Source organism: Musa acuminata, chromosome BXJ1-4, assembly GCF_036884655.1.
Source record: "Musa acuminata AAA Group cultivar baxijiao chromosome BXJ1-4, Cavendish_Baxijiao_AAA, whole genome shotgun sequence".
Taxonomy (NCBI): domain Eukaryota; kingdom Viridiplantae; phylum Streptophyta; class Magnoliopsida; order Zingiberales; family Musaceae; genus Musa; species Musa acuminata.
Window position 1 is genome coordinate 8430327 of NC_088330.1, and position 25830 is coordinate 8456156.

The following is a 25830-nucleotide window of genomic DNA, read 5'->3' on the forward strand; positions in this document are numbered from 1 at the left end:
GTCAGATTGTTGGGAGAATAAATTACTTGTTAGGTAAGGAATAATAATTTTGAATATTTCTATAGACTTTCTCTTGCTTATTTTAAAAAAATAAAAAAATTAGAACTTAATATAAGAAGGTGTACATGAGATTTTGGATGTGAGCTCATGGATATGGAACTAAATTATTTTTATTTTAAAATTTTATGATAATGATAAATTAAAAATTAAGTTTTAATTCTCTTCTTTACTCGATTGATTTTGATAGTGATAAATGACCATTTGGTCAATCGATTATTGGTGTGATTTATTGTCTCATGAGAAATAGTTCGCTTGGACGATGGGCATATCCACACATCTTTCTAAGGGTAAAAGGGATCCGACGAACTTATGAATCTTTGGTTCCAATACTTCTAAGTTAATATAAGACTAAATGACTTTAAGATAATTAATCTATTTAATTATTGAACGTAAATTATTTAGACTCAAATTAACAATAATATATGTATCAAACTAAATTATTTGCTCTTGATGCCAAGAATACAAGCAAATATTTTTTTATAAAAAATTTCCTCATGAGATTCTTGTTTTCAGAATGAAGAACATTTGAAGAAGAATATATAAATGCTCAAAAGATCAACGACAACAAAATAAATCTGCAACTTTGCATAAATGACATAATAAGGGCATTTATCATGCTTGTATTAAGGACATAAACGACATGGGCAATATATAATTTACATTAAATCTTTAAATTTCTATGATATATATATATATATATATATATATATATATATATATATATATATATATATATATATATATATATATTCGGTTGCTTTGGGTGGTTAATTGCCACGTGGCGAACCGACCGCGAATACCACGCGAAACCCACGGATCAAGGTATACGAACCCTCGCAAGAGGAAACGATCCATATATAATGAAGCAGTAACGAGCGAACTCGGCTCGTCTCGCGTCGCCTCGAAGAACTCTGGTGTTAGGAGGGAAGAGCTCGCCGATATAACCCTAACAGAGAATGGAGCAGGCTTTGTTGACGAGGCTGGAGTCCGCGGTGGCGCGGCTTGAGACCCTCGCCGCCTCGGGATCCGCCCCGTTGGTATCGTCGAGGGATCTCCCCGACCCCTCGGCCCTGGATCCGGCTATCTCGGCCTTCGAAGACCTGGTCGCCGACTCCCTTGGCCGGGTCTCAGCCTCTGCAGGGAAAATCGGAGGGCAGGTCCTCGACGCGACGAAGATACTGGAGGAGGCGTTTGCCGCGCTCAGGGAGCTTCTCGTCAAGGCCAAACGATCCCAGGTTGGTCCGCGTCCAACCCGATCTCTTCTTCAATGCCCAAGTATCGGTGATTCCTCGTCTTTTAATTTCTCCTCCTTATGGTTTTCATTTGCTTCGAACTTTTCTTTTTTGGGTTAGATAATATTTGTTGGGCATCAAGAAGCAGGGAATTTAGGTGTCGAATTCGAGTAATGACAATGCTCTATTTCGTCTTATTCTGAATTGTTTAGTATTTTTTAACGACAATACTGCCCGCAAATGGCAATTCAAACGCATATTCAACACTTAAAACTGCATTGATTACAGAGAATTGTTTTAGAGAGGTGGTCGATTGTGATGGTAAAGGCCATTTCATTGCTTTCATCTTGCATCAGATCTTCAAATGTAATATGGTTCTGTCATAAATTTTCTCCTAGTTTAGAATGACAAAGAATGTGTCTTTTCTATAATTCATATGTTGTCATGTACTGATTTTATTTTTTGGCTAAAATCTTTAATCTATTGCAAATAACTTGTGCCAATTATATCTGTTGGTAGTCTCTCACCTTGCCTTAAATTCACAGATTGGTTTATAGTTAACTTTAATTTGTTTTAATTTGTTTAGGAAAATGCTTTTTCTTAAGCATGTGGCACTGTGTCTACAATCTATTTATTAGGTTGCTTAATGTTGTTTGGAGTTTGATTGAGACTTTTCGTTGATGCCACAGAAGCCAGACCTTGCTGGTTTAGCAGAATTTTTAAAGCCACTGAATAATGTGATGGTCAAAGCAAATTCCCTGACAGAAGGAAAGCGATCTGACTATTTCAACCACTTGAAGACAGTTGCTGACAGTCTAACAGCTCTGGCTTGGATAGGTTACTCAGGAAAAAATTGTGGTTAGTGCGTTATTATTCTTTGATCTCGTTCTTTTTACAATATGGCCTGTTCTTTTGCATTTTGTTTTATGTTGAACTTAAGTTTCCTTCTTTGACAAAATATATTCATTTCCTTCCAGGAATGAGCATGCCAATTGCACATGTGGAAGAAAGTTGGCAGATGGCTGAATTCTACAGCAACAAGGTATGTGTATTGACGATTAGATTGCAAGCTATCAGCTAATCTACTGGTAAGAGAACTAGAATATATAGTATGGATCCTTAGCTTGTAATGTTTCTGGGATGGGATATAATTTCTCATGTCATGTCACATATGGCTGCTCAACCTTCATTAGAAGTCTAATTTCTCGGTTAGCTTGGTTATTCTGAACAGGAGATTGCCAAATATTCAAGAAAACATTCCTGGTATGAGGGAGGTCAATCACATGTATGTCATGTGGCCAGATCTAAGTACTAACTATAACATTCAAATAAAAATAGTAAAGGACAAGCAAAGATATATACAATTTTTCAAATAATTATTAAGTAAATACGCTAACAATCAGATCAAATTTGTCGAGTTACATTTGTACTCATAAGTGATAAACATAAGAAGTGGATAAAGATCTTATCACTAATTGTTATATTACAATAGATCATATATTGTAGTCCTGTAAATGTGCTCATGTTATTAATAAGGAATCCATGCAAATCAAACATGTGATTGCATTTCCTGCATTACATGGATCGCATGTGTGATCCATATTTCGCATCTTTAGTTACGCTATATATGGAGGCTACATAACCCTTAATTCAAGTGAACTGTAACTAAATATGCGTATGAATCTCCATAAATTTCTTTTTTGGAACACCAAAAGACTGTAAATGGAGTAAGAGGAACATGGATAAGTGGAGAAACGTTTCTTATATTGTGTAGTAACTTAGTTTTCAATAAGTAAAATCTCTGTCTGGACTCTGGCAACTATAAACTTATGCTTTGGGTTTTATTCCAATAAGAATGTTGAAATGTGTTTCATCATCAAATATAATGCTGACTATGAGAATGCAAAATGAAGAAAACTCTGCAGGATATTTGTTAAATTTTACGACTGGCTGTGACTTAAATGTTGCTGGTAAATTTAGGCAAGATGTATACTTGCTGATCAGCCTAAATATTTGAATGCTAATAGGTTGCCCACCAATGTTTCAAAAAGCCGTCTGTACAGCTTCCTATGGCCGTTAGATAAACACTATGCAAGAAAATGTGTCAGCAAAGCCTATATAATTTGCATGATTATGAAAACACCATCATATATATGATTTATTTTTTCTTTCTACAACTATCCATTATATGATTATATATATGAACAGTATAATACATGGTCCACAAATGTATGATCATAATATCATACCCCTTTATCTATTTGTTGTTACTTAAATAGCTTTGTTAATGCCCATAAATACTAACTCATAATTTCTTGATTTGATGCAGTATTATATAAACTATATATATATTCTTATCTTGTACTAGATTGTACATAATTTTCATCATTTTAATATGAGATGCTTATTCACCTGGTAAGAGATCTTTTAGATTTCATGAATTACATTAGTTCATTTTAAAAATAATTTCCATCTTTTTGTATTCAGATTCTGGTGGAGTACAGAAATAAGAATCCAGATCACATAGAATGGGTAAAAGCCTTGAAGGAGTTATACGTACCGGGGTTACGAGACTATGTCAAAAGATTTTATCCAACAGGTCTTGCTTGGGGTTCTGTTAATTCTGCATCCTTGTCCTCTACTTCCATCACAAAAGCTCCTACAGCAAGCATCCCTGCTTCACCTCCTCCTCCCAAAGCACCACTTTGTAGCACAGAATCTGTACCATCACGTCCTAAAGAAGGAATGTCAGCTGTCTTTGAAGAGATCAGCTCTGGAAAATCAGTAACTGCTGGTATATGATGTTGTAGAATGAACTATTTTACTTTTGACCCTGAGGTAATGGATTAACATGAGTCGGCCTCTATTTATTAGGTCTGAGGAAAGTTACAGATGACATGAAGACCAAAAATAGAGTTGACAGAAGTGGTGCTGTAGCTGCAACTGAAAAACGTGGTCACACCAGTTCCTTTTCAAATAATACTAAGGCATCTCCCAAATTTGAGCTTCAAATGGGTCGAAAGTAAATAACTTTAATTTTCTTCCTAAAGTGGATACTACTTTAAAAGTTTTATTATACTTATAGGGATCCTTTTCTTCGTATTATTGTTTTTGAATCATTTTTTATTTGTTAAATACATGTTGGGCAGATGGTCAGTTGAAAATCAGATTGGAAATAAAAACTTGATCATAGATGACTGCGACTCAAAGCAGTCTGTATATATATTTGGGTGCAAGGATTCTGTTTTACAAGTCAAAGGTAATCCTTAGGTCTTTATTTACATTTTCAGATGTATTTCTTCTTTTATGGTTATAGAAATTTAATCTGGTCCTCCTTAACATGTATATGGCTTTGGAACTTACGCTGCAGGAAAAGTGAACAACATAACTCTTGATAAATGCACCAAAGTGGGGATTGTGTTTATGGTCAGTAGAGAATATGCATGTACAAAGACTTTCTTTATATGCCATATTATTTATAGTTTTTAGATGTGATGGTAACAGTTTCTCTCTGTGCCTGTCATATAGGATGTTGTAGCAGCTTGTGAAATTGTGAATTGCAATGGTGTTGAAGTCCAATGTCAGGTATCTTAGCATTTTAAGTTACTTTTAAAATTGAAGTAAATTATGATTGAATTTGGAATCAATTATTTGGTAAAAATTAGGGATCAAATTGGATTGGCCAAATTAAACAATTTGGGTTGGGTCTTAAGATTTTCCAAAAATAAATCAAGAATAAAAAATAAATGACTAAAAAAATCAGAAAATTTAAATATATGAAATAAAAAATATATAAAAAAATATGAAACATGCAAGATAAAAAATATTGACTAAAGAGTTATATTGAAATAGTTAAACAATTACCATATTATCTATATAATTAACAAATTGGCATGGAAAATCAGGAAGGAATTAAGAAAGATAAAAACAAATCAAAGTTGATGGTTTGGCTGCTCCAAAATCAACGCATCTTTTTCCCTAATCACTTGTTTAAGTTAAATGCATATCATGTATTCCAAAAATATTAAAATTAATGGGCTCTTTGAGGAATGCATTATTTTTAAGTCCATGAGGAGTCACCCTTGGTGTCCAAGGGTTCTTCAGTTATATTCAGAAGGGCAAATGTCATATCCTTTTAGTCCCACTTTGAAAGTAAGAGGAGAATATAATCAGTTTATGATGTTAGATGAATCTACTACTATTAAATTATAGTCAAGTCTTTTGAACCTTGTGGTGGTGATCAGGTCTTTGTGACAAACAACATCATAATGGATCTAATACCAGAGATGAGATGATGAATGACTGAAATTGGAAAAGATTATCTGTAGAGTGAGGGAGATTGTTATATAGTGATATAGTCCCACTTTCTGAAATTGAGAGGAGAATTGTGTTGGTTCGTATGACTAGATGAATCTACTATCATTAGTTTGGGACTAAGTATTTTAAGTCTTATGATATAAATTTCTCAAAGTTAATGTGTCATTTTTCAGTCGATTCAATTGATGTTACAAAAATACCTTTGAAATCATTGATGAGTCATTCCTCAATTCATAAGTCATCCCATGCCATTAATAGGCATCTCCAGCTGGAGTCATCCATTAATAAATTAGATAGAACTTTTTCCAATTCTTAATTTCCATTTCTTTTATAGTTTTCCTTTAGGTTAAGTCGTGTTCAACTATGCCGATTTCTATGAGCAGTCAGGTCAGCTCCAATTGATCCTGATTCGGATTACCAAGTTTCCAAAGCATAAGGAGTACCAAACATGATCAGGTCAGCTCTAAATGTTCCTGGTGCTCGCTGCCACCAGCCCATTGCTTACTGCCATTGGCCTACCCTGTACTCCTATTCCTTCCTCTCCTCTTCTCCCTCTCCTCCTGCTCTTTTTCTCCTCTTCCTGTTCTTCCTCTTACCAACTCTGCTCCTTCTTGGTACCACGGCATGTACTAGTGCACTGACACATGGTACGCTATCATGGTCACATGGTTCTGGTACTCGAAATAACAAACCTTGTTTTCAACTAGTAAATGATCATAGATGGATTAAGACTTCACATAAGACATATATCTGATATTTTACCAATTCTGAAAATGATAAAGCAATTGATGATTTGAATTAAAGTCAATTGAGTCAGCTGATATATTTTTCAAAAAGATGAAGTATCTTTCATTCCTGTCAGTATCTACTGTCTAGTGTGCATTTTCTCGTGTTATTTTTAACTTCAAATGTATATCGCTGTTGTAAACTAGGCCATATATGTGCAGGGTTCAGCACCAACAGTATCAATAGACAATACTTCTGGCTGCCAGTTGTATCTAAGCAATGATTCACTCGGGACTTCTATAACCACAGCTAAATCGAGTGAAATTAACATATTAATTCCTGGTGCTGGCCCTGACAGTGACTGGGTAAGATTCTACTTTGTTTCCTTAATATTCCCTTCTCAATTGGCAGATAGAACAAAAGCATATTTCTTCATTTTATACAAAACATCTATATTTCATGCTTCGTGTCTCCCTTTCTGTTATTTTTCACTTTTGTGTCTGAAATGTGGCACTCTGTGCTGGTATTAAGAGCTGAGGTGAAGTTTGTATCAGACCTGCACCTTCTTCTAAGATCATTTTGATTGTGATTAGTCTTGAAAATTTATACATAAATAGTAGGTCTAAGATTAAAAACATTTTGGTCATGTGATCTCATTCTTTGCTTCCGTTTATGCTAGTGAATGGGAGCGGAGTGATGAAATTTCAGCCAATCACTCTTCTTTCAGGATTCTTTAGTAGATTCTGTTTGTGCATGAGCGTTTTTTTTATTCAATGTCTTGCCAAACAAAGTTTAACCATAAATCAGAATTCTAAGATTAATAACACAGCCTATCAAATCTCTTCATTGGATCAACCTACTTATCTGATCAAAATTTGTGATATGTCATCAACAGAAGATGAGTTAGCCAGTAACCAATGTGTTATTGACTTACCGTTCCACCATTGTTGCTGATGACTGCAGGTTGAGCATTCACTACCGCAGCAGTACCTCCACAATTTCAAAAATGGTGAGTTCACAACGGCGCCGGTCTCTCACTCCGGAGCGTAGAAATTCTTGTCAACAATTTTTTTTCGAGTTGAAGGTGTTTTGAGATTAAAACTTTTGGAAGGTCATTCTTCTGTAAGTTCCCTTTGATCCTTGTTGTCTTCACAGGCTAAGCTTGTATTATGCCATGTTGTATTTGTCATGGTGGTGTTTTCTTTCTTGAGGTGCAGTCTCTTCAGCTGCTGCCGCAGCTGCTACTTCTTCAATCTATATATAAACTGAGAATTTGATTTTATTGGGAATAGCACATTTGTTGCTTTCTTCGAATGTTCACTAATTAGACACAGAATAAAATCTCATTATGTTCCTACTCTTCTATCTTGTGTACGCTTTGCCACTGTCATTCTCTTTCATTATATGATAAAAAATATATTATATTTTTTTATAATTTAATTCTTTAATCCATCGGCCCAACTGAGCTGTTACTCATCTATTTAAAGATAGCATCCGGCCCACTTGGGCCTGTTTAAGTTTCTATTCCTGAAGGAGAAAATTCTGGAACCTTCTAGAGAAGTTGTAAACCCCAAGCTCCCACTTTTGGCCCTCCCTCACACTCTAAACTAAGGTAAAGTGATCAGCAATTATAGACCAGTGTCGGGGGTATAGTAGTAAATGACTATGCAAGACGGCGCAGCCCTTCTTAAACCCTAATGCGTTCGAGTTTGAGCAGCCAAGGAAGCGCAAAAGAGCATTTTAGGTTCTCGTATCCGCCATTGTTCCTTGCCGATGGCGAAGCGTCTGATTCCTTCCCTCAATCGCATCCTCGTGGAGAAGATCGTCCCGCCCTCCAAGACCAGCGCCGGGATCCTCCTCCCGGAGAAGACTACCAAGGTGAAACGATCGTCATTAATTGGATATATTCTTTGCTCGTGTTTTTCTTATCCTTTTTGTAATTCTATTATTCTATTCGAGTCTTTTCATGGTTTCCTTTGATGTCGATTTCTTCCGCTCCTGCTTTCACGGACCAGCTCTTCTTTTTTGGTTGTTTTTATTGACCCCTTTATGTTTTCGGTACAGATTTTACTCCCTTCCTGCTTCGACGCATTATTAGGCTTGTTTGTTGTTCGATTCTATCTTTTCTTGTTTAATTGTTCGGTATAGCTTACATTTGAGGGCTTCCGGATTTTTATTCTTTTACACCATTCTCCTACCCGTTGATCTTTGAGTATTCTAATGATTGAAAGAAAATATCTGATGTTTTTTGGGAGGAAAGGCATTGAAAGAGGATTTTTCGTAGGTGTTTCTTTCCCGCGATGTTAGTGACTCGTGTGTTCATTGTTTGATGGAAATGAATCTGGCTTATTTTCTACAAGAATGTTATGAAAATATGTCTTTGGTTGAGTTCTGTGAAACATCTATTTGCAATTGTCTTTCAAACATAGCGTATATGTGTCATTCTGCACATGCATACACACTTACGGTTTGCGAAGTTCATGTTAAAATACATAAATTGAATTTATATACTGAAAAGGATAATTTTGCTACGACCAAAACGGAAATTTGTGGTATAGTACTTTTACTCTCCAAGTTATTCAAATAATGGTTATGACAACCGTTAAAGGTGCACAAGATCTATGTTATCATGAACGTATTCTGCAATGTTAAAATATTATAATGAAGTATAGGTATATTGACCAAGATTTGTGTAACTTCCATGTGTATTGACCAAGATTATAATGTGGAAATCCACCATACTTAGTTTCTATAATGAGGAGCAACCTCCGTCAGAATCCCTAAAAATCAGAATGGTTTAGACCATCGACTAACCTAACCCTACTTGACAGATGTGTATACAAAAAGATTCAAGTAGAGGGTGTGGGCTTGAGGCTCTGTGAAACCCTTTTTTGGGTGGTGGTGGGAACTGATGACTGAATCTAACCGAGGGAACTGATGTGTGTATGTGTCTGTGTGTGTACATATGTATATGTATGTATGTATACAAATACAACCACAAAGTGCACATTGAGGAACATAGTCCTTATGCGAGGTAGCTGCATCATATTTCTATGGCACGTTTTTTGTTGTTTAAAATTAGCTGCTGAGTTTTATGCTTATCATTCTATACCTTTTTCTACAGCTTAACTCAGGAAAAGTTGTAGTGGTAGGCCCTGGTTTTCATTGTAGCAATGGGAATCTCATTCCTATCTCTGTGAAGGAAGGAGATACAGTCCTGCTGCCAGAATATGGTGGTACAGAAGTGAAACTTGGAGATAAAGAGTATGTTAAACTTCTTGATTATTTACTCAATAACCAAAACTCTAATTAGATTTTGCAGATATTTTTAATGAGCATATGATTTGTTAAATGAAGTATGAGACATAACTGTTGATTCCTGAAGCTTGTGTTCATTTTTCAACAGATTAGTTTGTCTATATTTTGAATACCGATGGTCAAACCGGGTTTGAGGTTTAAATTTTGTGCTATCATATGATAAGGGCTTGTTCCCACTTCCCATCACCATGGTGTTTGGCTGTCTTGTCATGTGTCATTTCATTTTGATGAAGTGATACTGCAGATCAATTCCAGTGAGAGCCAATTTATCTTAACAAATAAACTTAAAATAAGTGATCTAATGAATGCATTATATATATTATCTGTTAAAAGATTATTCGTTCACATGTTTTGTTAAATCAAATATTTGACATAAAATTTTGATAGGTTTTTTGTCAATAAACTCAAGATACTTGATGAAGTAAATTTACTAATATTGGCATATGTTATATGTTCCGAAATTAATTGTTCACATGTTTTTTAAAATTAAAGATTAACATAAAATTGTAGTAGGTAAAACTATAATTTTTGTTTCTTGAGGATTTCATGTTTAACTCTAAACCGAATCATACTTTGTAGAACGATAAAAGAAAATGTAAACCTAAACCTTTCTTAATTATCATGCAATTGGACTTTCACCATTATCTAAATATATTTTGTCTGGTCCTAATGGAAAAAGATGGTTCATGAGTTTGGTGCAAGTCAACTTTAGATTAAAAAGTCTTGACTTGTTAGTTGAGTTGTGCTGAGTGTTGATTAAGCATATGTTTCTTTAATTGCAAGTTTAGAATACACTTTCTAAGAGAATGAGACAAACTTGCCTTAACCAGCAAACTCAACCCAGGCTGAGCTGCTAGCATTGTGAGTTAATCTGATCCAGAAATCATGACCCCAGTGCTTGAATTGATATTGGACTGTCTTAGTAACCCTTTTCGACTATTCATTTTCAGCTCTAATAACATGCATAGGTTGTTTGTAATAAATATTATTAGTTTTAATTGCAACTTAAAATTATATAGATTGGCTAGATGTTTAACCCCTATATAACCATCTTGGGAAAATTTATTACTTGCCATTGTCTGATAACTCAATTAAGCAATGTGTTCTTGTTTATTTTCTCCTCAAGTAGGAACTACATGTTCATTGTCTCTGGATTATCAGACACTGCTGTGTTGATGTGGTGCTAATATTCCTTTGAACATTGTGCCTACGTTCCAGGTACCATCTTTACAAAGATGATGATATACTCGGTACCCTTCATGACTGACAAGAGTACCACTGGGGCGATCCAACTCAATTCTAGCGGCTGTTGCTGTTTTGATCTACGCGAGGTGTAAGCAATGCCTACTCGTTTCATTGTTGTATTCCTTCGATAGACACATGATGTTCTTGTTTTGTTGCTGTTGGAAATGAGAAGTAGAACTGTTCGAACAGTTTAATTTTTGGGCGCAAGTATGATAGCCGTCTTTGTTATGCCCTACTAAATTCCCCGTGAATGATCCCATTAAAGTTTGGGATGATCCGATTAAATTTTTGTCAATTTTATCACGAGAACAAATTGCACACTTTGGGGCTTATATAGCATTATCATCTTCATCCAATTTTTTCTCTACAACGATGCCTCAGTCATACTATATAAAGATTTTTTATTGAAGTTGAGCTTATTGTAAATAAAAATCTTAGTTAAATTAAAAATAAATTATGTGTTTTTATTTATGATTTTTAATAAAATATTTTTATTTTATTTTTTTCTTGGTTGGTTTCTTTGAAAAAGTTTTTCTTTTTGGGTTTTTCTTAGAAGTTGTTGCTATTTTTATTTTTCTTAAATCGTGTCTCATGTTTCTTGTAATATCATAAATGTTTCTTCTTATCATCCATTGCCCACCACCATCGTATCGTCATCATCGTGAGGCCTTGTCGCGATGAACGCCTTTGCCTTGCTATGAGGTGGTTGACTTGGTCAACTATGATATTGAGGTTTAACTCGGCATTGATGAGCTTCTCTCGGGCATCAAAAGGTTGTGGAGGTCTAACTATGATATTGAAAGTAGATAGGTTTCATGGAGGGGAAAGAGACCCTCGTGATAGGGATTGATGAAAGTAGTAGGTGTTCCACAATGGTGTCACGAGGACGGAGGTGGTGGTGAGGATAACGACAATCTCTTTTGTAAATAATAAAATATTATTTACTATTTATAGTCGTAGTATTATCGATTTTTATCCTTTTTCTTTTTTTTTTCCTTTCCCCTTGTTTCATCGTCGTTGTTGATATCGCTCCCAGCAGACATCGTTGATCTTGCTCATTGCAAACGTCACTAATCTCGTAAATGCTTCTTGTTATCGTCCATCACCCACCACTATCGTATTGTCACCATTGTGAGGCCTTATCATAATGATCGCCCTTTGTTGTCACCCTGTTATGAGGCGATTAGCTTGATTGATTATAGTCTTGAGGTTTGACTCGGGATCAATGAGCTTCTCTCAGGTGGTGAAAGGTCGTGAAGGAGGTTTGATTATTCATGTTGTAGCTTGGATCGTTTGCCCTTCAACGCTTGGATCTTGTTGAGTATTGAGTAGGAGTTTGATTGCGGCATCACGATATCGATAGTCATATCTCACCATCATTGATTGTCTCTTTGATATGGTTGGCAATGGCCTCCTTATCGGGTGTGAAAGTAGATAGGCCTCGCAGAGGGGAAGGAGGCCCTCATGGCAAGGATTGGCGAAAGTAGTTGGTGCTCCACAACGGTGCCTCGAGGACGGAGGTGGTGGCGAGGATAACGACAACATCTTTTAAAAATAATAAAATATTTTTTTACTGTTTATAGCCATAGTATTATCGATTTATATCTTTTTTTTTCCTTCCCCACAACCCCTTATTTCATTTTCGTTGTTGATGCCACTCCCTGTCAACATCATCAATCTTGCTCACTACAAATACCACTAATCTCGTAAATGCTTCTTGTTATCATCCATCGCCTACCACCACTGCATCGTCACCATTGTGAGGCTTTGTCGTGATGAACTCCCTTCATCTTCGCCCTACTACAAGCCGGTTGGCTTGGTCGCTTATGGTCTTGAGGTTTGACTCAACGTCATTGGGCTTCTCTCGAGTATCGAAAGCCCATGGAGGAGGTTTAATTGTTCTTGCTGTAGGTTGGATGGTAGCAATTGTCAGTTATGGTAGCAACCTCCTTATCAGTAGTTTCTATCTCATCATTATTGATTGTCTCCTCGATGTCATTAGCAATGGCCTCCTTATTGAGCGCAAAAGTTAACAGGTCTCGCGGAGGGGAAGGAGGCCCTCGTGATAAGGATTGACGAAAGCAGTTGATGCTCCACAATAGTACCACAAGGATGGAGATGATGGTGAGGATAACGATAACGTCTTTTAAAAATAATAAAATATTATTATACTATTTATATTCATAGTATTATCATTTTCTATCCCTTTTTTTTTCTTCCTCACGATCTCTTATTTCATCCTCGTTGTTGTCGAAGCCGAGGACATTAGAATCTCTTATCAATTTCGTTCACAATCTCTTATCATTTTCTAAAATAACGATAACCTCTTATTTTCTATCATTTTCTATCCTTTTTTTTTTCTTCCTCTGTATTGACATTATTGATCTTCTACTGATCTTGCTCGTTGTAGATGCCCACTCACCACTCTCCCATCCCAAGCACCCATCGTCTCTTTGCTAATTGCCAATGTTGCTTGTTGGTATCGCTCACTATTGTTGTCTCTTGATGTTGTCCGACTTTGTTTATCGCTCCTTGGACGTTGTCTTTCAAAGAGGAGATGAGAAGAAGAAGAAGAAAGAGAGAAAAAAAAGAAAGAAAGAAGGGTATTTAGATTTGCAAAAAGCTAATTTTATAATATTAAAAAAATTAAAATAAGATTATAAAATAGTACTATATATATATATATATAGTAATATTTAAAATAAAAACACGAGCATGGAAAAGGCCCAAAAGAGGACATTTTCAGGAAAATCGTATTTTTTTTTTCTTCTTATAATATCAATATTAATTGTCTCAAATTTCTAAGTGTTTGCGAAAGCACTCACTACATATGTAGCCTGCTATTCGATTACTCTTTCTTTTCGTGGAACGTTATTGTCTTGCCTCTCCTCTCGTCTTCCGCTCTGCCATGCTTCCCTCGTCTCGAAACAAACGCCACCTCCTCCTACTCCTCAACCCCATACCCGACTCCCTTCATTCCATATCCTTCTTTTCTTCTTCTTCCAACTTCGCAACACAAAACCAGGCTCGAGCGCCACCAGAAAGCGACCTCCCCTCCCTCATCGCCCAACTCGTCCGTACCCACTCCGGCGACCCTCGCGCCTTATCCCGTAGCCTTTCCCGCCGCCTTCCTGATGATGCGTGGCCACCGCCCCTCGTCGATCGCGTCCTCAAACTGCTCTGGAACGACGCCCCCCGCGCCCTCCTCTTCTTCCGCTCCCTCCTCCTCCTCCCGTCCTTTCACCCCGCCGCCTCCTCCTTCGACCATGCCGTCGACCTCGCCGCTCGGATCCACGACCACTGCTCCGTCCGCTTCTTCCTCGGTCTCCGCGGCCGCATCGCCCTCCCGCCTTCCCCCCGCACGTTCGCCATCCTCTTCGAGCGCCATACCAGCGCCGGCAAGCCCGACCGCGCCGTCCGGGCCTTCTTGTCGATGCACCACCAGGGGTGCCCCCAGGATCTGCACGCCTTCAACACCCTTCTCGACACACTTTGCAAGTCTCGCCGCGTCCGGAAGGCCGCCTCACTCCTTAAGGTCTTCCGTGATCGGTTTCGCCCCGACGCCGTGACGTACAACATCATAGCCGACGGCTGGTGCCGGATTAAGTGTACGTCCCAGGCGCTCGAGGTGCTGCGAGAGATGGTGGAGTTGGGGATCGAACCGACGAAGAACACTTACAACATTCTTCTCAAGGGATACTTCAGGGCAGATCAGGTGAAGGAGGCGATGCAGTTCTTCAAGCAGATGAAGAAGCGAGGACGAAAGGATAGTCCCAGCGATTCAGAATGTCGGCCTGACGTCGTCTCCTACACGACGATGGTGCATGGACTAGGCGTTGCAGGGCAGCTCGATAACGCCCGGAAACTGTTTGATGAAATGGTTGGTGAGGGATGCTTGCCTTCAGTTGCGACTTACAATGCTTTGATCCAGGTTATTTGCAAAAAGGGTTGTGTTAAAGATGCCATCTTGCTGTTTGATGAGATGTTGAGGAAGGGATACACTCCGAATTCCATTACCTATAATCTGGTGATTCGAGGGCTCTGTCATGCTGGAAAGATGGATGAAGCAATGGGATTTTTCAGTAGGATGAAGCTTGATGGATGTGAGCCCAATGTGCAGACATATACCATTCTGATAAGGTACTGGCTTGAGGAGGGGGAGTTCGAGAAGGGCTTGGAGCTGTTTGGGAGGATGGGAGAGCAGGAGAGCTGTTTACCGAACTTGGATACGTATAATGTCATTATCAGTGCGATGTTTGTGAGAAGACGGCCTGAAGACATGCTGGTAGCTGGGAAGATGGTGATGGAGATGGTCGAGAGGGGCCATTTGCCAAGGAAGTTCATGTTTAATCGCATATTGAATGGTCTGCTGTTAACTGGGAATCAAGAATTTGCAAAGGAACTTTTGAGATTGCAGGAGAAATATAGATGTCTGCATCGAGAGATCAGATTGTGAAACTTAGTCAGTATCCAGATATGTTGTTTTCACTTGGGGGCTCATATCTAACATTTCAGCTTTACATTATGTGCAGTTAAGGAATTAAAGTTACTGCTGCTAAACAGCCTGAAGACTTGAGTACTGTAGAAGCAGATGTTTCGAAAGAAAATTATTACCTTGTTTCGGATACTATGACCGAACGTGCATTCTTCTTGGCAAGAATTGGTAACCTGTAGGACAATTTTATTAGCAGCACAGCATTTGGTGACCTGAGGTGACTTATCGAAGGAGGAAGGACACAGGTAAACTGCCTACTCAGAACTAACATGTATCTGTTGCCTTGATTGAACAGATATGTTTAGTGAAAGAGCTTCTAGTATTCAATGTTCATCGGCCTGGATTATGAAGACAGATGGAGTGTGTGGTGCTTCCACATTCCTTGGCAGTGTTCTGCAGTTTGTTGCAAGTCTGAGTACTGAGAACTCACAAGATCATGCCACCATCAAGTTTGATGCTGGCATGATCACTGGGATCTGAGGTTGCAAATTCCATGAAATTTATGTCCCCATGATTTAACACATCCTTTTCATGACTCCGAACTGAGAACTCACAAGATCATGCCACCGTCAAGTTTGATCATTGATTGGACATGTCTACTCGTTGGTGCAGAATATTTGGTGTTATCTTGTTCATTCTTCTCTAGCTCATGCCGCGGGAACCCTACCGTATGGATTCCACTTGCTGAAGGCCATTAGGAGAAGAAAATTGTTGCGGATAAACACTCGAATCAGCCGGTGTAAGCCTTAGCTGATGAATGGATCTGTCATTGGAATACTGCTATGTTTGTATCTACACTTCATTTCTCTGTTTAAGATTCTTTTGAGGTAATGTCTTTATTTAATTATCAAGATGAATGAACAAGCAGCTCTTACTTTTATCAAATGTAACATTATCTTTTAATAATTGATCAGCTTCATAAGTATTTATTCCTCTTGATGTATTACTACACATTGGAAATTGATATTGTATGTCTGTTGTTGGTGCAGCCATATTAGGGAGATTTCTGTATAATATTGATCTCCCTCTGATCTCACAGTAGTCAGAGCTTTGCCCTTCTTGTTCTACATTAGAAGGCAAAGAAAATAAACTATTAGGACCAAATGATTTGATGATCATGTGATCAATGCCAGCATCCAACTCCTTGAAAAATACTAACAAAAACGTCAACCTAAAAATTGAAGGAATTGGATGCGTTTGCCGGGAGTCGAACCCGGGTCTATTGCTTGGAAGGCAATTATCCTAACCGTTGGACTACAAACGCTCGTTGTATGCTTTTGATCAAACAAACCATCATAAGATAAAATATTTTCTTTTCATTTGGCAATGTAACTGTAATCCATGGTACAGAACATATATATATATATATATATATATATATATATATATATGTATGTATATATATATATATATATGTATGTATATATATATATATGTATGTATATATATATATGTATGTATATATATATATATACATATTTATATATATATATATATGTGTGTTTGGTGAATTGATAGAAAGACATGCATACTAAGATAAGATGATTGAAACTTCGGACGGCCTCATTGTTCAAAGACCAGGAGGAGAATTCTTTCTGTGGCTTCCGACGGAGTTCTTCATCTCCCCGGAGCTGCTCGACTCCGACGGATTCAGCCCGTACTCGCTGGTGGCGCCGCTGTACTCGTTGCTGTACTCCGTGCTCTCCAGCGCCATCTGCCTAAACCGCCGCATGTTGGAGGAGTACGAGCCGGAGTCATAGTCGGAGCTGGAGTTGAACGTGCTCTGTCCGGGCTTCCCCCCCTCGTTCAGGTGTTCCAGCGACATGTCGCCCTCCAGTGCTCGAACAATCTGCCATCATCCACGGTGAGTGTGTGTGTCGTCGATGATGCATTACTCTTCGTCGAAACTGTGAAGGCGTTCTTACCTGGCTCATCCTTGGCCGCCTCCTTGCAGAGTGTCGGACAGCAGCGGCGGCACTGGATGCCATGCGTGCCATCTCGCCGGGATCGTAGTTGTTCTCCAACCGCGGATCGACGAGCTCGTCGAAGTTTTCGTCGGCCAATGCCCGGACCAATAGAGGCCTCGCCTGTTGAAACAGATCAAAACAGAAGCAAATGCAGTTGGGAAATCAACAGTAATTGGAGACAAAGGTGTCAGAAATGGCACACTGACCCAGTCGACCAAGCTATCATCCATATCCCCCGTGGTGTCGACAGGCCTTCGTCCCGTTATCAGCTCCAGAAGCATCACACCGAAGGAGAAAACATCGGACCTATCCGTGAGCTTGCCGCTCGATGCATACTCGGGAGCCAAGTATCTGCATGGCTCGAGAACATGATCGTCAACATGAGCAGAGTTCTACTGCACATTTTAGGAAGAGAAGAGCTCAGCTCGGCCATGGAACTCTTACCCGAAAGTTCCCATGACTCGAGTTGAGACATGAGTGTTCGTGTCCGAGGATAACTTGGCCAGTCCAAAGTCTGCAACCTGTAAGTGCGGCTCAATCACTAGTCGAATCTTCTTCCAGATGATGAACTTGGTTCATGAAGCAGAATCTATGACAAGGTCGACTTACCATGGCTTCAAACTTGTTATCAAGGAGAATGTTGGCGGTCTTGATGTCGCGGTGGATGATTCGAGGGTGGCCTGCACAAAGATGAATGAACTCCTGCAACTTGATGAAGAGGGAAGACAGGACGTGAGAAGAAGATGTTGCACTCACAGTCTTCGTGCAAGTACGCGAGGCCCTTGGCTGATCCTACAGCAATCTTGAGCCTTGTAGCCCAATCCATCGTCGGAAGACCCTTCCCTGCAATCGAATCCCAAGTTACAGCAAGCAAACAGTCATAAACTTCTGCCTCAGATGTTTGATCTGTTCATGAGCGATGAGCAGCGGGAGTTACCGTGGAGGTGGTGCTCGAGAGTGTTGTTGGGTACGAACTCGTAGACGAGCATTCGCTGCGACCCCGCAATGCAGTATCCCACAAGCGAGACCAAGTGGCGGTGGTGGACTCTGCTGATGATCTCGACCTCCGCTTGGAACTCCCGCTCCCCTTGCCCGCTTCCCGACTTGAGCTGCTTCACCGCAACGTCCTTCCTGTTGGGGAGCACGCCCTTGTACACGTACCCGAACCCGCCTTGGCCCAGGAGATTGTCGCGGGAGAACCCGTTGGTGGCCGCGGCGAGCTCGTCGTAGGTGAAGGTGCTCTGGTTGAAGCCCAGCGCGACGTTGGGTGAAGGGGGCGGCAACGGCGGCCCGTGGAGGCCGGAGTATGCCGCGCTCATGTCGCTGCTGGCCATCTGCGGCATCGGCGACTGATGCCACCCATGTGCGGGCGACATTGCCGTTCCCGGAGGTGGCGGGATCTGGCCCATGTAGTCCATCCCTTGGCCTCCGTTTTGCCATTTTGGAAGCGGTGCGGCTTGGTAGTAGCCACCTACACCACATCGACGGCCGAGGAATTAATACAAACAGGTTCACGACTATGGAATCCAAAGTAATCTATTGAATACCGTTGAGTCCCTGGCCATCATAATAGTGCATGTTGGGCTGCTTCTTCTTCTTCTTCTTGGTGCAGAGCACAAGAGCCACGATCATCAAAACCAGGAATATCCCCACACCTGCCGTGATCCCCAAAACGAGAGGCAGATTGACGCCTGAATCATGTTTCGTCGGAGATGTGGCTGATGACGATATCTGTGAAGGCAGCGACTTGGAGGATGGGCTTCTCGAGGCTGGTGTTGACGATCCGTCCGACGGCGAAGGGGTCGTTGGTGAGTCCTTGTCATGTTTTGAACGTGAAGAGGAGGATGATTTATGTGGCGAGGATGAAGGACGAGACGGCTTGGAGGAGGACGATGAAGGGGCAGAGGAGGACTCGAGAGATGGAGAGTCCGGGTCGTCTGTGGAATCTGGGGACGACGGAGACGGAGCGTCGGGTGATGATTCCGGCGGCGATGAGTCAAGAGGAGGCGCTGGCGGGGAATCGGATGGCGGTAGCGCATCTTGGGTGGGAGGAGCAGGCGGAGTGGAGGTGTCGGGCGGCGGAGCAGTCGCAGGGGATGAAGCCATTTTGCGAGGATGGAGTTCGAGCGCAGAGCACTCTGCCCTCCCTGCGACCGCCCGTCTACCCCAACCTGCAGATTGCAGAACGCGATCACAACATCATCTACAAAGAAATCAGGTAAAGCCATGTCTTCTCGTCGCAGAAAATTCATGATCAACAGGAAACACAAAGTTCCATCTTGCGCTCCACGTGCTCGACGTTGGTTCTGACCGAGACCAGTACGCAAAGCAAGAAACAAATCGCATATACACAGAGGAAACAAATCGATGAAGAGAAGATATACTACTTTTGCCTGAGCTCCTTGGGAGAAGGGCGTGCAGGCGCTCCTCAGGGAAGGAAGAGGGGGAGAGATGTGGCGAGGGGCGTCGGCTTCATCCTTCTCCAGCCACCGCCCGCTCCAATTCCGCCCCTGCAATTTCTACTGGTGCCTTTCTATTTCTGATCCTCCGTCCACGTTGTTCGACGGAGGAAATTAACAGAAAATTAGCAGAAAAAAGAAGAAATAAACGAAGGAAAAATAAACAAAAATAGCAAAAATCTAACAACAACGTGACAGTCCTCCTATTTCCGGATGGCCGTTGGGAATTTCCCGCGCGACCGCCCGATGCAAACCACCACACACAGCATCGCTACGTGGCTAATATTAATGTATTAATACATCGCAAGAGTAGATCATATTGGGACGAATGATCCTAATATTATTACGAGTTTAATCAATCATATAATAAGTCTTTCCATGTAACCATTCATCTTCCTCTATGTTTTAGTATGTTTATGTTCATCATTTTATTATACCCGACATTTTAGCATGTTAATCTTCTTCTATGTTTTGGCAAGCAAGGAATTCTGAGAGGACGGCGTTCTCTTCATCACCGAACCAGACACATGAAACAGAGCAAGCCAAGGTTCGCAGGTGAAGCAGCAGCAGCAGCGGCAACGAGGAACAACAAGGCCATGGATTCTACACTTCGTCTTCCATTCTTTACATACATACACCACGGGAAGCAGAGCAATGAATGATACAGCAGGCTTAGGCTAAGAGCCAGAAATCTTTGTGACGCTTGGTGGTGATCAAGTATCCGCCGCCGCCTCTCCTGCTCTTCCTTCTCACCGCCATCGCCATGCACGTCGCGTTCTGGACGCAGAAGTCCGCCACGCTGCCTCCCACCTTGCGGCCAGCCCACATCATGACCAGTCTCCATGTCAGGGACCGCTTCTTCTGCCCCATGATGAGGAGCGACGCGTCCTGCTTCCTGGCCTCTTCCACGATCGCCGGACCTCGCTCCGTCGCCTCCACCAGAGACAGCTCCACTTGGACCTGGAAAGACGCTGTCGATTGATTTCTCTGGCATTGAAGCACACGACGATGCAAAAATCTTCAACAGAGTAAGGGCCACGAAGAACAGAGCATGTTTACCTCGGGTTTTCTCGCATGGCAAACGCTTCTCATGGAATGCAGAAGCTCGTAGATCTTTGGATCCCTCTCCTTCCCAGATTGCTCACCTGATATTGAAGAGGAAAATTGTCATACGACTTCTTTGCCTGCTCCGCATCCATGTCAAGAGGCGGGCGGACTCTCACCATGCTTGGGTGGCCTGACAACGTCGACGAGGACGATGCTGTCGTTGCTCTGCACCGAGTGCGAGAGCGCCCACCGCAAAGCGGTCTTCGACTCCGGGCTGGAGTCCACCACTATCATGATCCTTCGGCCGAGTAGGGCTTCTTCCTCAGCTCCGTCTCCGGGCTGCTTCGCGTTCCCGTGGTGGTGGAGTTGACCGGACTCGGGAGACGGCGGCGGCTTCGGTTCGAGCGGCGGAGATCTGACCCTGACACCAGGGGACATGCGGTTGAGGCAGAAGCTCGGCAGCCTGGTGCTGCTTCTGCCCATCGCTGGCTGCTGCTGCTGCTGGTGGAGGAAGAGGCGGAGAAGGAAAAAGGGAAAGAAATAACTTTGGGGCTGGGGATGGTACAGCTTTGAGCTTGTCCTGGTGTCGGTGTCACCTCAGAAGGCCATGCTCCCCTTCCTTTTTCCCTGACGCCCTTCATTCGTGCCGACGAGTGGGCTCTGCTTCTGAATGGATGGGTTCCAGAGCGCCGGTAATGTACGACAACTCAAGTCACGACTTGAGTTCCGACTGATGATGTGGCGCGTTAATTTTTGATTTTGTGTTATATTTTAGTGTCGGCTCTCATAAATTATTAGCGATCAAAGCGTTGAGAAAGGATATGTTAGGTTAGATTGGACTTCAATTCAACTTAAAATTTTAAACCTGGTTAAGTTGTCAATTAGACTCACTCAACTCTCTTAATTTTTACCGATGTGAAATTAATCGTAGTATGTTTTTCAATCGCAGTAAGTATATATATATATATATATATATATATATATATATATATATATATATATATATATATATATATAATGGCATGCAAAATAAGAAATAAAAAACTCATCTGATACTTAAATTATCATGTCGGATTAATAAGACATCCAAATAAATATCGAGTTGATAATGACATAACTTAGAATATCAGAAGCTCCTATTTCCAAAATTTATATTTGAATGCGATAAATACAATAATATAATTTTTTATTCTATAATAATACGATAAATATATTATATTTATATTTAAAATATAATATATTAAAATATTTTGATTAAATTTTATTGAAGAAATAAAGAAACTTAAATGCATTAAGCTGTCACTATTTATACAGATTAAAAGAAAAAAATTTTCTTAACAGAATAAAAGATTTGAACAAATTTCCTCGTATAGTTAAAAAAATCTTATATGATAACAATATCAACATAAAAAAATTATTCTGAATAAGGGCCACAATAAATACTGTTTTTGTACTTGCACAACAGAAGAAACTTAATAACAATTGAATGATATTATACATAGAAGAACAATGCCCAGGAGTTGGATCTCAATCCACATAATAACAATTGAATGATATTATCAGAGTATAGCTATGAAGGAACAATCTTCAGTGCGTTTTCAGTTGATTGTCTTCTTCGGTGCCTTTTGATCCATTTCACTGATGGTAAACACAAACCGATACTTGTCTTATCGAAAGATAAACCAGCATATCTAATAAGTCATGAACAGGACAGGGATTCCTGCCAAAGATTAGAGATTACAGCTGCATGACAACCCACATAAAAGATAGACATCAAACAGAACAGCTCGGTAGTCTAAAAGGCAAAGCAACAAAGCCTGTTTCAATTGATGAACTGCTACTTCCCTAAAACGATGTACAAAAAGGAAAAGAAAATAAGCAGACAAGGGTCCATGACCAAAAGGGACAGCCATCCTACCAATCCATACCAACCAAGCACAAGGAATCAGAACCTGTGATCACATGCATCGGTTACCACGCCTCAACCACTCTTTTCTTCTCAGGATCCGATGACCGAGAGTACATTTCCAAATCATACCTTCAGTAGAACCAGTATTGGAAGGAGAACAGTTAGGAGAGAGCCTATCCCTGCCTTTCGGAGCAAACCTCCATCACTGCCATCCAAGCTGCTTGTTGTTCCCGAAGGACCTATTCCTCCCAGTACTCCATTGGTTGTGTTGCTTGTCAGTGGGCTGAAGGTGCTTGGTGTCGCTGAGCTTGGCGTAGTGCTTGTGCTTGTTGGTGTGCTTGAGGTTGCTGCAGCACTGATGCATGGAAAATAGAATGGAGAAGTATATGGTTAGGAACTAATCACTTTCGGCTTCGGATAAAATTTCATTGCTTTGTACACAAAATTAAGCAAAGTCACTTCTATAGCTTGTTTTATGGTGCAATGGTCTCCCTCACCATTCAAAAAAGCAAAGCTTTTGACAGCTGACCATATTCTTTACCCTTTTTCTTCTTTTTTTTTTCAGAAGAACGAGATGTGAAATACAGGACGAGAGAGAAATATAGGTTATATAAGCTACCCAGAAAAATCCATTAAAACCAATTGCTATGGCCTAAAGTAGCAAAGAGCTGCAACAGAGTTTTGTCTAAATGCACTCGGTGAGGAAGATCGGCAAGCTTATTATACCATGGATTTTGATTGTTCCAGGATGAGTAGGGTGCTGCCATGCTTGTGCTCAACAAATGCACACAATAACAGGGAATTCATGGTCAATAAAAATTTTAAGCATATAATTTGTAGAATGTTGTTGCAGCTTGTTTTAAATGTCGAGCAATGATTCTCTAGCTCCATCTATTGCAATATGGTAAGTAGGAGTTGTTGTTTAGATTTTAGCCGGCAAATCAGTTTCAGTTCACGAGTTGCTTTTATTTACTTTTAATGTCCCATATTTGGTGGCAACATGATCTGTGAATCAATTTAACAATAGTTCAGAACTAGAGCTCGACTCGACTTGCCAACTCCACATAAGGGGTTATATGTCCTTTTGGTAAAACATATCATTCAATTAATAATCTAGAGACACTTGGATTTCTGACTATGAATAGATAAGAAACATTTGGTCTTAACTTGGACTAGTCCAAATTATGATCACATTCCTAGTGCACACCAGCAATCTTTCTTTTGTCACATACTATTCTTTCTTGGTATGAATCCCTTTTCCTTCCATCATTAGTTAGTCCTTTCATCCGTTTCTTGAATTAACTCATTAGCTCCTTCCTAGCCAATCCCATCAGTCTCAGAACCACACCATGGCTTTCGCCTAAAATTATTTTCTTTTTTCTTTTTTAGGGGTCATTTAGGAGTGGGAGATTCGGCGACTCGGGTCTTAAAATGTATCATAAAAGCTAAGTGTAATTAACATGAGGACAATAAGCATATGCAAACAACAAAAACTTTCTAAACCTGTGGCCATGACTCACCAACAGGGAAAGCAGATTTCAAGTCATTGGATGCACATGAAAATTACAAAATGCTGATGGTATGCACAGTGAATCAGTGCCCACTTGGAAGAATAAAGAGGCATATAAGGTTAGATTGTTCTAAAAGCTTATCAAACATGTATTGGAGGATGTCACAGAAACAAATGGGGGAGGAGAAGAAAAGCCACAAAAGATGTTTTTTTTCTTTTTTCTCTTTGTAATAACTAAGTTAGGGTGGATGCTGATGTTAACTAAAAAATCTGGAGATTTTTGTACCAAAGAAACACCAAAAAAGCTATAGTTTTGACTCCAAGGAAGATTGGTATGATGGTTAGGGAGATTAATTTTTTCCTTGGAAAAATCTACAATAACCACATAAAAGTATCAGCAACCCTGAAATATAATAAGTGTTCTATTCCAAAGGATTTAGCTCCATTTCAACAAAAAAGAAGTCCACTCTTTTGTACCTGGGAGTTGCAGGGTAGACACAACCATTTGCACCTACAAGAACCAAAGGATGGATGAGAAGGACCTCTTGTTTGATTGACCTCTGTAGTGATTTAATATGGAAGAAAAGGGCTATTTACTTGGATCTGTGGAGGTAAGCATGGCTGTTCCTGAGAAGTCACAGGCTGTTTGCGCCTGCCCATTCCTCTGGTAATAGCTGTTGGCAGCATAAGAGCAATGGGCAAGCACTGTGTTGGGGTCGTAGCATGCACCAACTTGCAGAATAGGATTGCAGTCAGCCCCAGCTCCACAAGCATAGTCCAGTGTCTTCTGCAGGGCTGTCGTGCTCGCATCAGACTCACAAACACACCAAGCAGCATCTTCCAACACAAAATGGAAACAGAGATGAAGTCTTCAGTTCATGCATCAAATGGTACATCAACCGGCAAAAAAGCAACAACCTTTGTGCAGTTCTCTTGAACTTTCAGTCAAAAACCCAAAGGATCAAATAGCTATTCTTGATACATTCTGAAGGATATATAATAAGACATAGAGCAAGTCTATGAGAGAAAGGAACAACAAAAATGTGCATGGTTGTGATCGGGGGGGCATCACAGGGTGTAGAATGAAAAAGATGAGAAGAATGAGGGAAGATTTATAGCCTTTGCAGCTAGAAGTCCCCTTAGACCATCAAAAAATTTGTCCTCCCAAAAGGCAAAAGAACAAAGCAGAGAAGGAAAGGAAACAAAGGAGGCCATTCCTCTACCCATCTGTGTGCTCAAAGTTCAGGAAGAACAGAAAGAACACTATACCAAGGAGGCATAACTGGCTCACCTGAACCACCAAACGCAGACACAGTAAGCAAAAGGAGCAGTAGACCAGCCATGAGCATTGACAAAGAAGAGAGACAGATATTAGTGAGTTCTGAGAGTGGTTGTCTCACCAAAGTTTGGTGACAGGAGAACAGAAAGGGAGAGAGGAAGAAGAGAATGCTGGCATGAGTTGCAGTGACCTTTGAACAATAGCTTTAAAAAGCAGTGATGTAGATAGGTTGTCTGATTTCTCTTTCCCACTGTACTCTCTCTTTT

The 25830-nt window shown here is 40.3% G+C and overlaps 6 protein-coding genes and 1 non-coding gene across 8 annotated transcripts; 3 read left to right on the forward strand and 4 right to left on the reverse strand.

The window, feature by feature from the left end:
- Nucleotides 1-944: 944 nt before the first annotated feature.
- Nucleotides 945-7907, forward strand: LOC135645507 (cyclase-associated protein 1-like). The gene is made up of 10 exons (XM_065163952.1): nucleotides 945-1295; nucleotides 1982-2150; nucleotides 2270-2334; nucleotides 3780-4086; nucleotides 4167-4314; nucleotides 4442-4551; nucleotides 4663-4718; nucleotides 4821-4877; nucleotides 6557-6700; nucleotides 7299-7907. The coding sequence occupies exons 1-10, from the start codon at nucleotides 1017-1019 to the stop codon at nucleotides 7383-7385; spliced, it is 1422 nt and encodes a 473-aa protein (XP_065020024.1). The 5' UTR covers nucleotides 945-1016; the 3' UTR covers nucleotides 7386-7907.
- Nucleotides 7908-8035: 128 nt separating this feature from the next.
- Nucleotides 8036-11092, forward strand: LOC135645511 (10 kDa chaperonin, mitochondrial-like). The gene is made up of 3 exons (XM_065163962.1): nucleotides 8036-8213; nucleotides 9460-9599; nucleotides 10872-11092. Exons 1-3 carry the CDS (start codon nucleotides 8109-8111, stop codon nucleotides 10918-10920), a joined length of 294 nt encoding a protein of 97 aa, XP_065020034.1. The 5' UTR covers nucleotides 8036-8108; the 3' UTR covers nucleotides 10921-11092.
- A 2649-nt stretch (nucleotides 11093-13741) lies between these two features.
- Nucleotides 13742-16327, forward strand: LOC135645516 (pentatricopeptide repeat-containing protein At1g74900, mitochondrial-like). Its single transcript, XM_065163970.1, has one exon. It carries the CDS (start codon nucleotides 13807-13809, stop codon nucleotides 15352-15354), a length of 1548 nt encoding a protein of 515 aa, XP_065020042.1. The 5' UTR covers nucleotides 13742-13806; the 3' UTR covers nucleotides 15355-16327.
- Nucleotides 16328-16585: 258 nt separating this feature from the next.
- Nucleotides 16586-16657, reverse strand: TRNAG-UCC (transfer RNA glycine (anticodon UCC)). The gene has a single exon. It is a non-coding gene; the product is annotated as a tRNA-Gly (tRNA).
- Nucleotides 16658-16905: 248 nt separating this feature from the next.
- Nucleotides 16906-19967, reverse strand: LOC135645533 (putative proline-rich receptor-like protein kinase PERK6). Of its 2 annotated transcripts, XM_065164020.1 has the most exons (9): nucleotides 19748-19967; nucleotides 18908-19531; nucleotides 18298-18831; nucleotides 18117-18203; nucleotides 17970-18040; nucleotides 17805-17881; nucleotides 17567-17711; nucleotides 17319-17480; nucleotides 16906-17242 (listed from the first exon to the last, which is right to left on the reverse strand). In XM_065164020.1, exons 2-9 carry the CDS (start codon nucleotides 19464-19466, stop codon nucleotides 16964-16966), a joined length of 1914 nt encoding a protein of 637 aa, XP_065020092.1. In that variant the 5' UTR covers nucleotides 19467-19531; nucleotides 19748-19967; the 3' UTR covers nucleotides 16906-16963. The 2 variants fall into 2 exon arrangements, with proteins under 2 accessions (XP_065020092.1, XP_065020087.1); XM_065164015.1 differs by lacking the exon at nucleotides 19748-19967 and having other exon boundaries at nucleotides 18908-19732.
- Nucleotides 19968-20387: 420 nt separating this feature from the next.
- Nucleotides 20388-21353, reverse strand: LOC103981137 (universal stress protein PHOS34-like). The gene is made up of 3 exons (XM_009397750.3): nucleotides 21043-21353; nucleotides 20879-20964; nucleotides 20388-20779 (listed from the first exon to the last, which is right to left on the reverse strand). The coding sequence occupies exons 1-3, from the start codon at nucleotides 21347-21349 to the stop codon at nucleotides 20492-20494; spliced, it is 681 nt and encodes a 226-aa protein (XP_009396025.2). The 5' UTR covers nucleotides 21350-21353; the 3' UTR covers nucleotides 20388-20491.
- Nucleotides 21354-22662: 1309 nt separating this feature from the next.
- Nucleotides 22663-25741, reverse strand: LOC135645642 (PLASMODESMATA CALLOSE-BINDING PROTEIN 1-like). Its single transcript, XM_065164252.1, has 4 exons — nucleotides 25577-25741; nucleotides 24883-25122; nucleotides 24763-24796; nucleotides 22663-23130 (listed from the first exon to the last, which is right to left on the reverse strand). Exons 1-4 carry the CDS (start codon nucleotides 25632-25634, stop codon nucleotides 22899-22901), a joined length of 564 nt encoding a protein of 187 aa, XP_065020324.1. The 5' UTR covers nucleotides 25635-25741; the 3' UTR covers nucleotides 22663-22898.
- Between the last annotated feature and the right edge of the window lie 89 nt (nucleotides 25742-25830).

Bases quoted from the DNA above. Each gene is read 5' to 3' on its own strand.
- LOC103981137 (XM_009397750.3), bottom strand. From the start codon at position 21,349: ATGGGCAGAAGCAGCACCAGGCTGCCGAGCTTCTGCCTCAACCGCATG. The intron at 20,965-21,042 runs GTGAGAGTCCGC...CTTCAATATCAG, and splicing joins TGTCAGGCCACCCAAGCATG to GTGAGCAATCTGGGAAGGAG. The intron at 20,780-20,878 runs GTAAACATGCTC...GCGTCTTTCCAG, and splicing joins GCCATGCGAGAAAACCCGAG to GTCCAAGTGGAGCTGTCTCT.
- LOC135645642 (XM_065164252.1), bottom strand. From the start codon at position 25,634: ATGCTCATGGCTGGTCTACTGCTCCTTTTGCTTACTGTGTCTGCGTTT. The intron at 25,123-25,576 runs GTGAGCCAGTTA...TTGTGTTGGAAG, and splicing joins GTCTGCGTTTGGTGGTTCAG to ATGCTGCTTGGTGTGTTTGT. The intron at 23,131-24,762 runs GTACAAAAGAGT...TCCATGCATCAG, and splicing joins GTCTACCCTGCAACTCCCAG to TGCTGCAGCAACCTCAAGCA.
- LOC135645533 (XM_065164020.1), bottom strand. From the start codon at position 19,466: ATGGCTTCATCCCCTGCGACTGCTCCGCCGCCCGACACCTCCACTCCG. The intron at 18,204-18,297 runs GTAACTCCCGCT...ATTCGATTGCAG, and splicing joins TCTCGAGCACCACCTCCACG to GGAAGGGTCTTCCGACGATG. The intron at 17,243-17,318 runs GTAAGAACGCCT...GGATGATGGCAG, and splicing joins GGCGGCCAAGGATGAGCCAG to ATTGTTCGAGCACTGGAGGG.
- LOC135645516 (XM_065163970.1), top strand. From the start codon at position 13,807: ATGCTTCCCTCGTCTCGAAACAAACGCCACCTCCTCCTACTCCTCAAC.
- LOC135645507 (XM_065163952.1), top strand. From the start codon at position 1,017: ATGGAGCAGGCTTTGTTGACGAGGCTGGAGTCCGCGGTGGCGCGGCTT. The intron at 1,296-1,981 runs GTTGGTCCGCGT...TTGATGCCACAG, and splicing joins TCAAGGCCAAACGATCCCAG to AAGCCAGACCTTGCTGGTTT. The intron at 4,315-4,441 runs GTAAATAACTTT...CATGTTGGGCAG, and splicing joins GAGCTTCAAATGGGTCGAAA to ATGGTCAGTTGAAAATCAGA.
- LOC135645511 (XM_065163962.1), top strand. From the start codon at position 8,109: ATGGCGAAGCGTCTGATTCCTTCCCTCAATCGCATCCTCGTGGAGAAG. The intron at 8,214-9,459 runs GTGAAACGATCG...CTTTTTCTACAG, and splicing joins TCCCGGAGAAGACTACCAAG to CTTAACTCAGGAAAAGTTGT. The intron at 9,600-10,871 runs GTATGTTAAACT...CCTACGTTCCAG, and splicing joins GTGAAACTTGGAGATAAAGA to GTACCATCTTTACAAAGATG.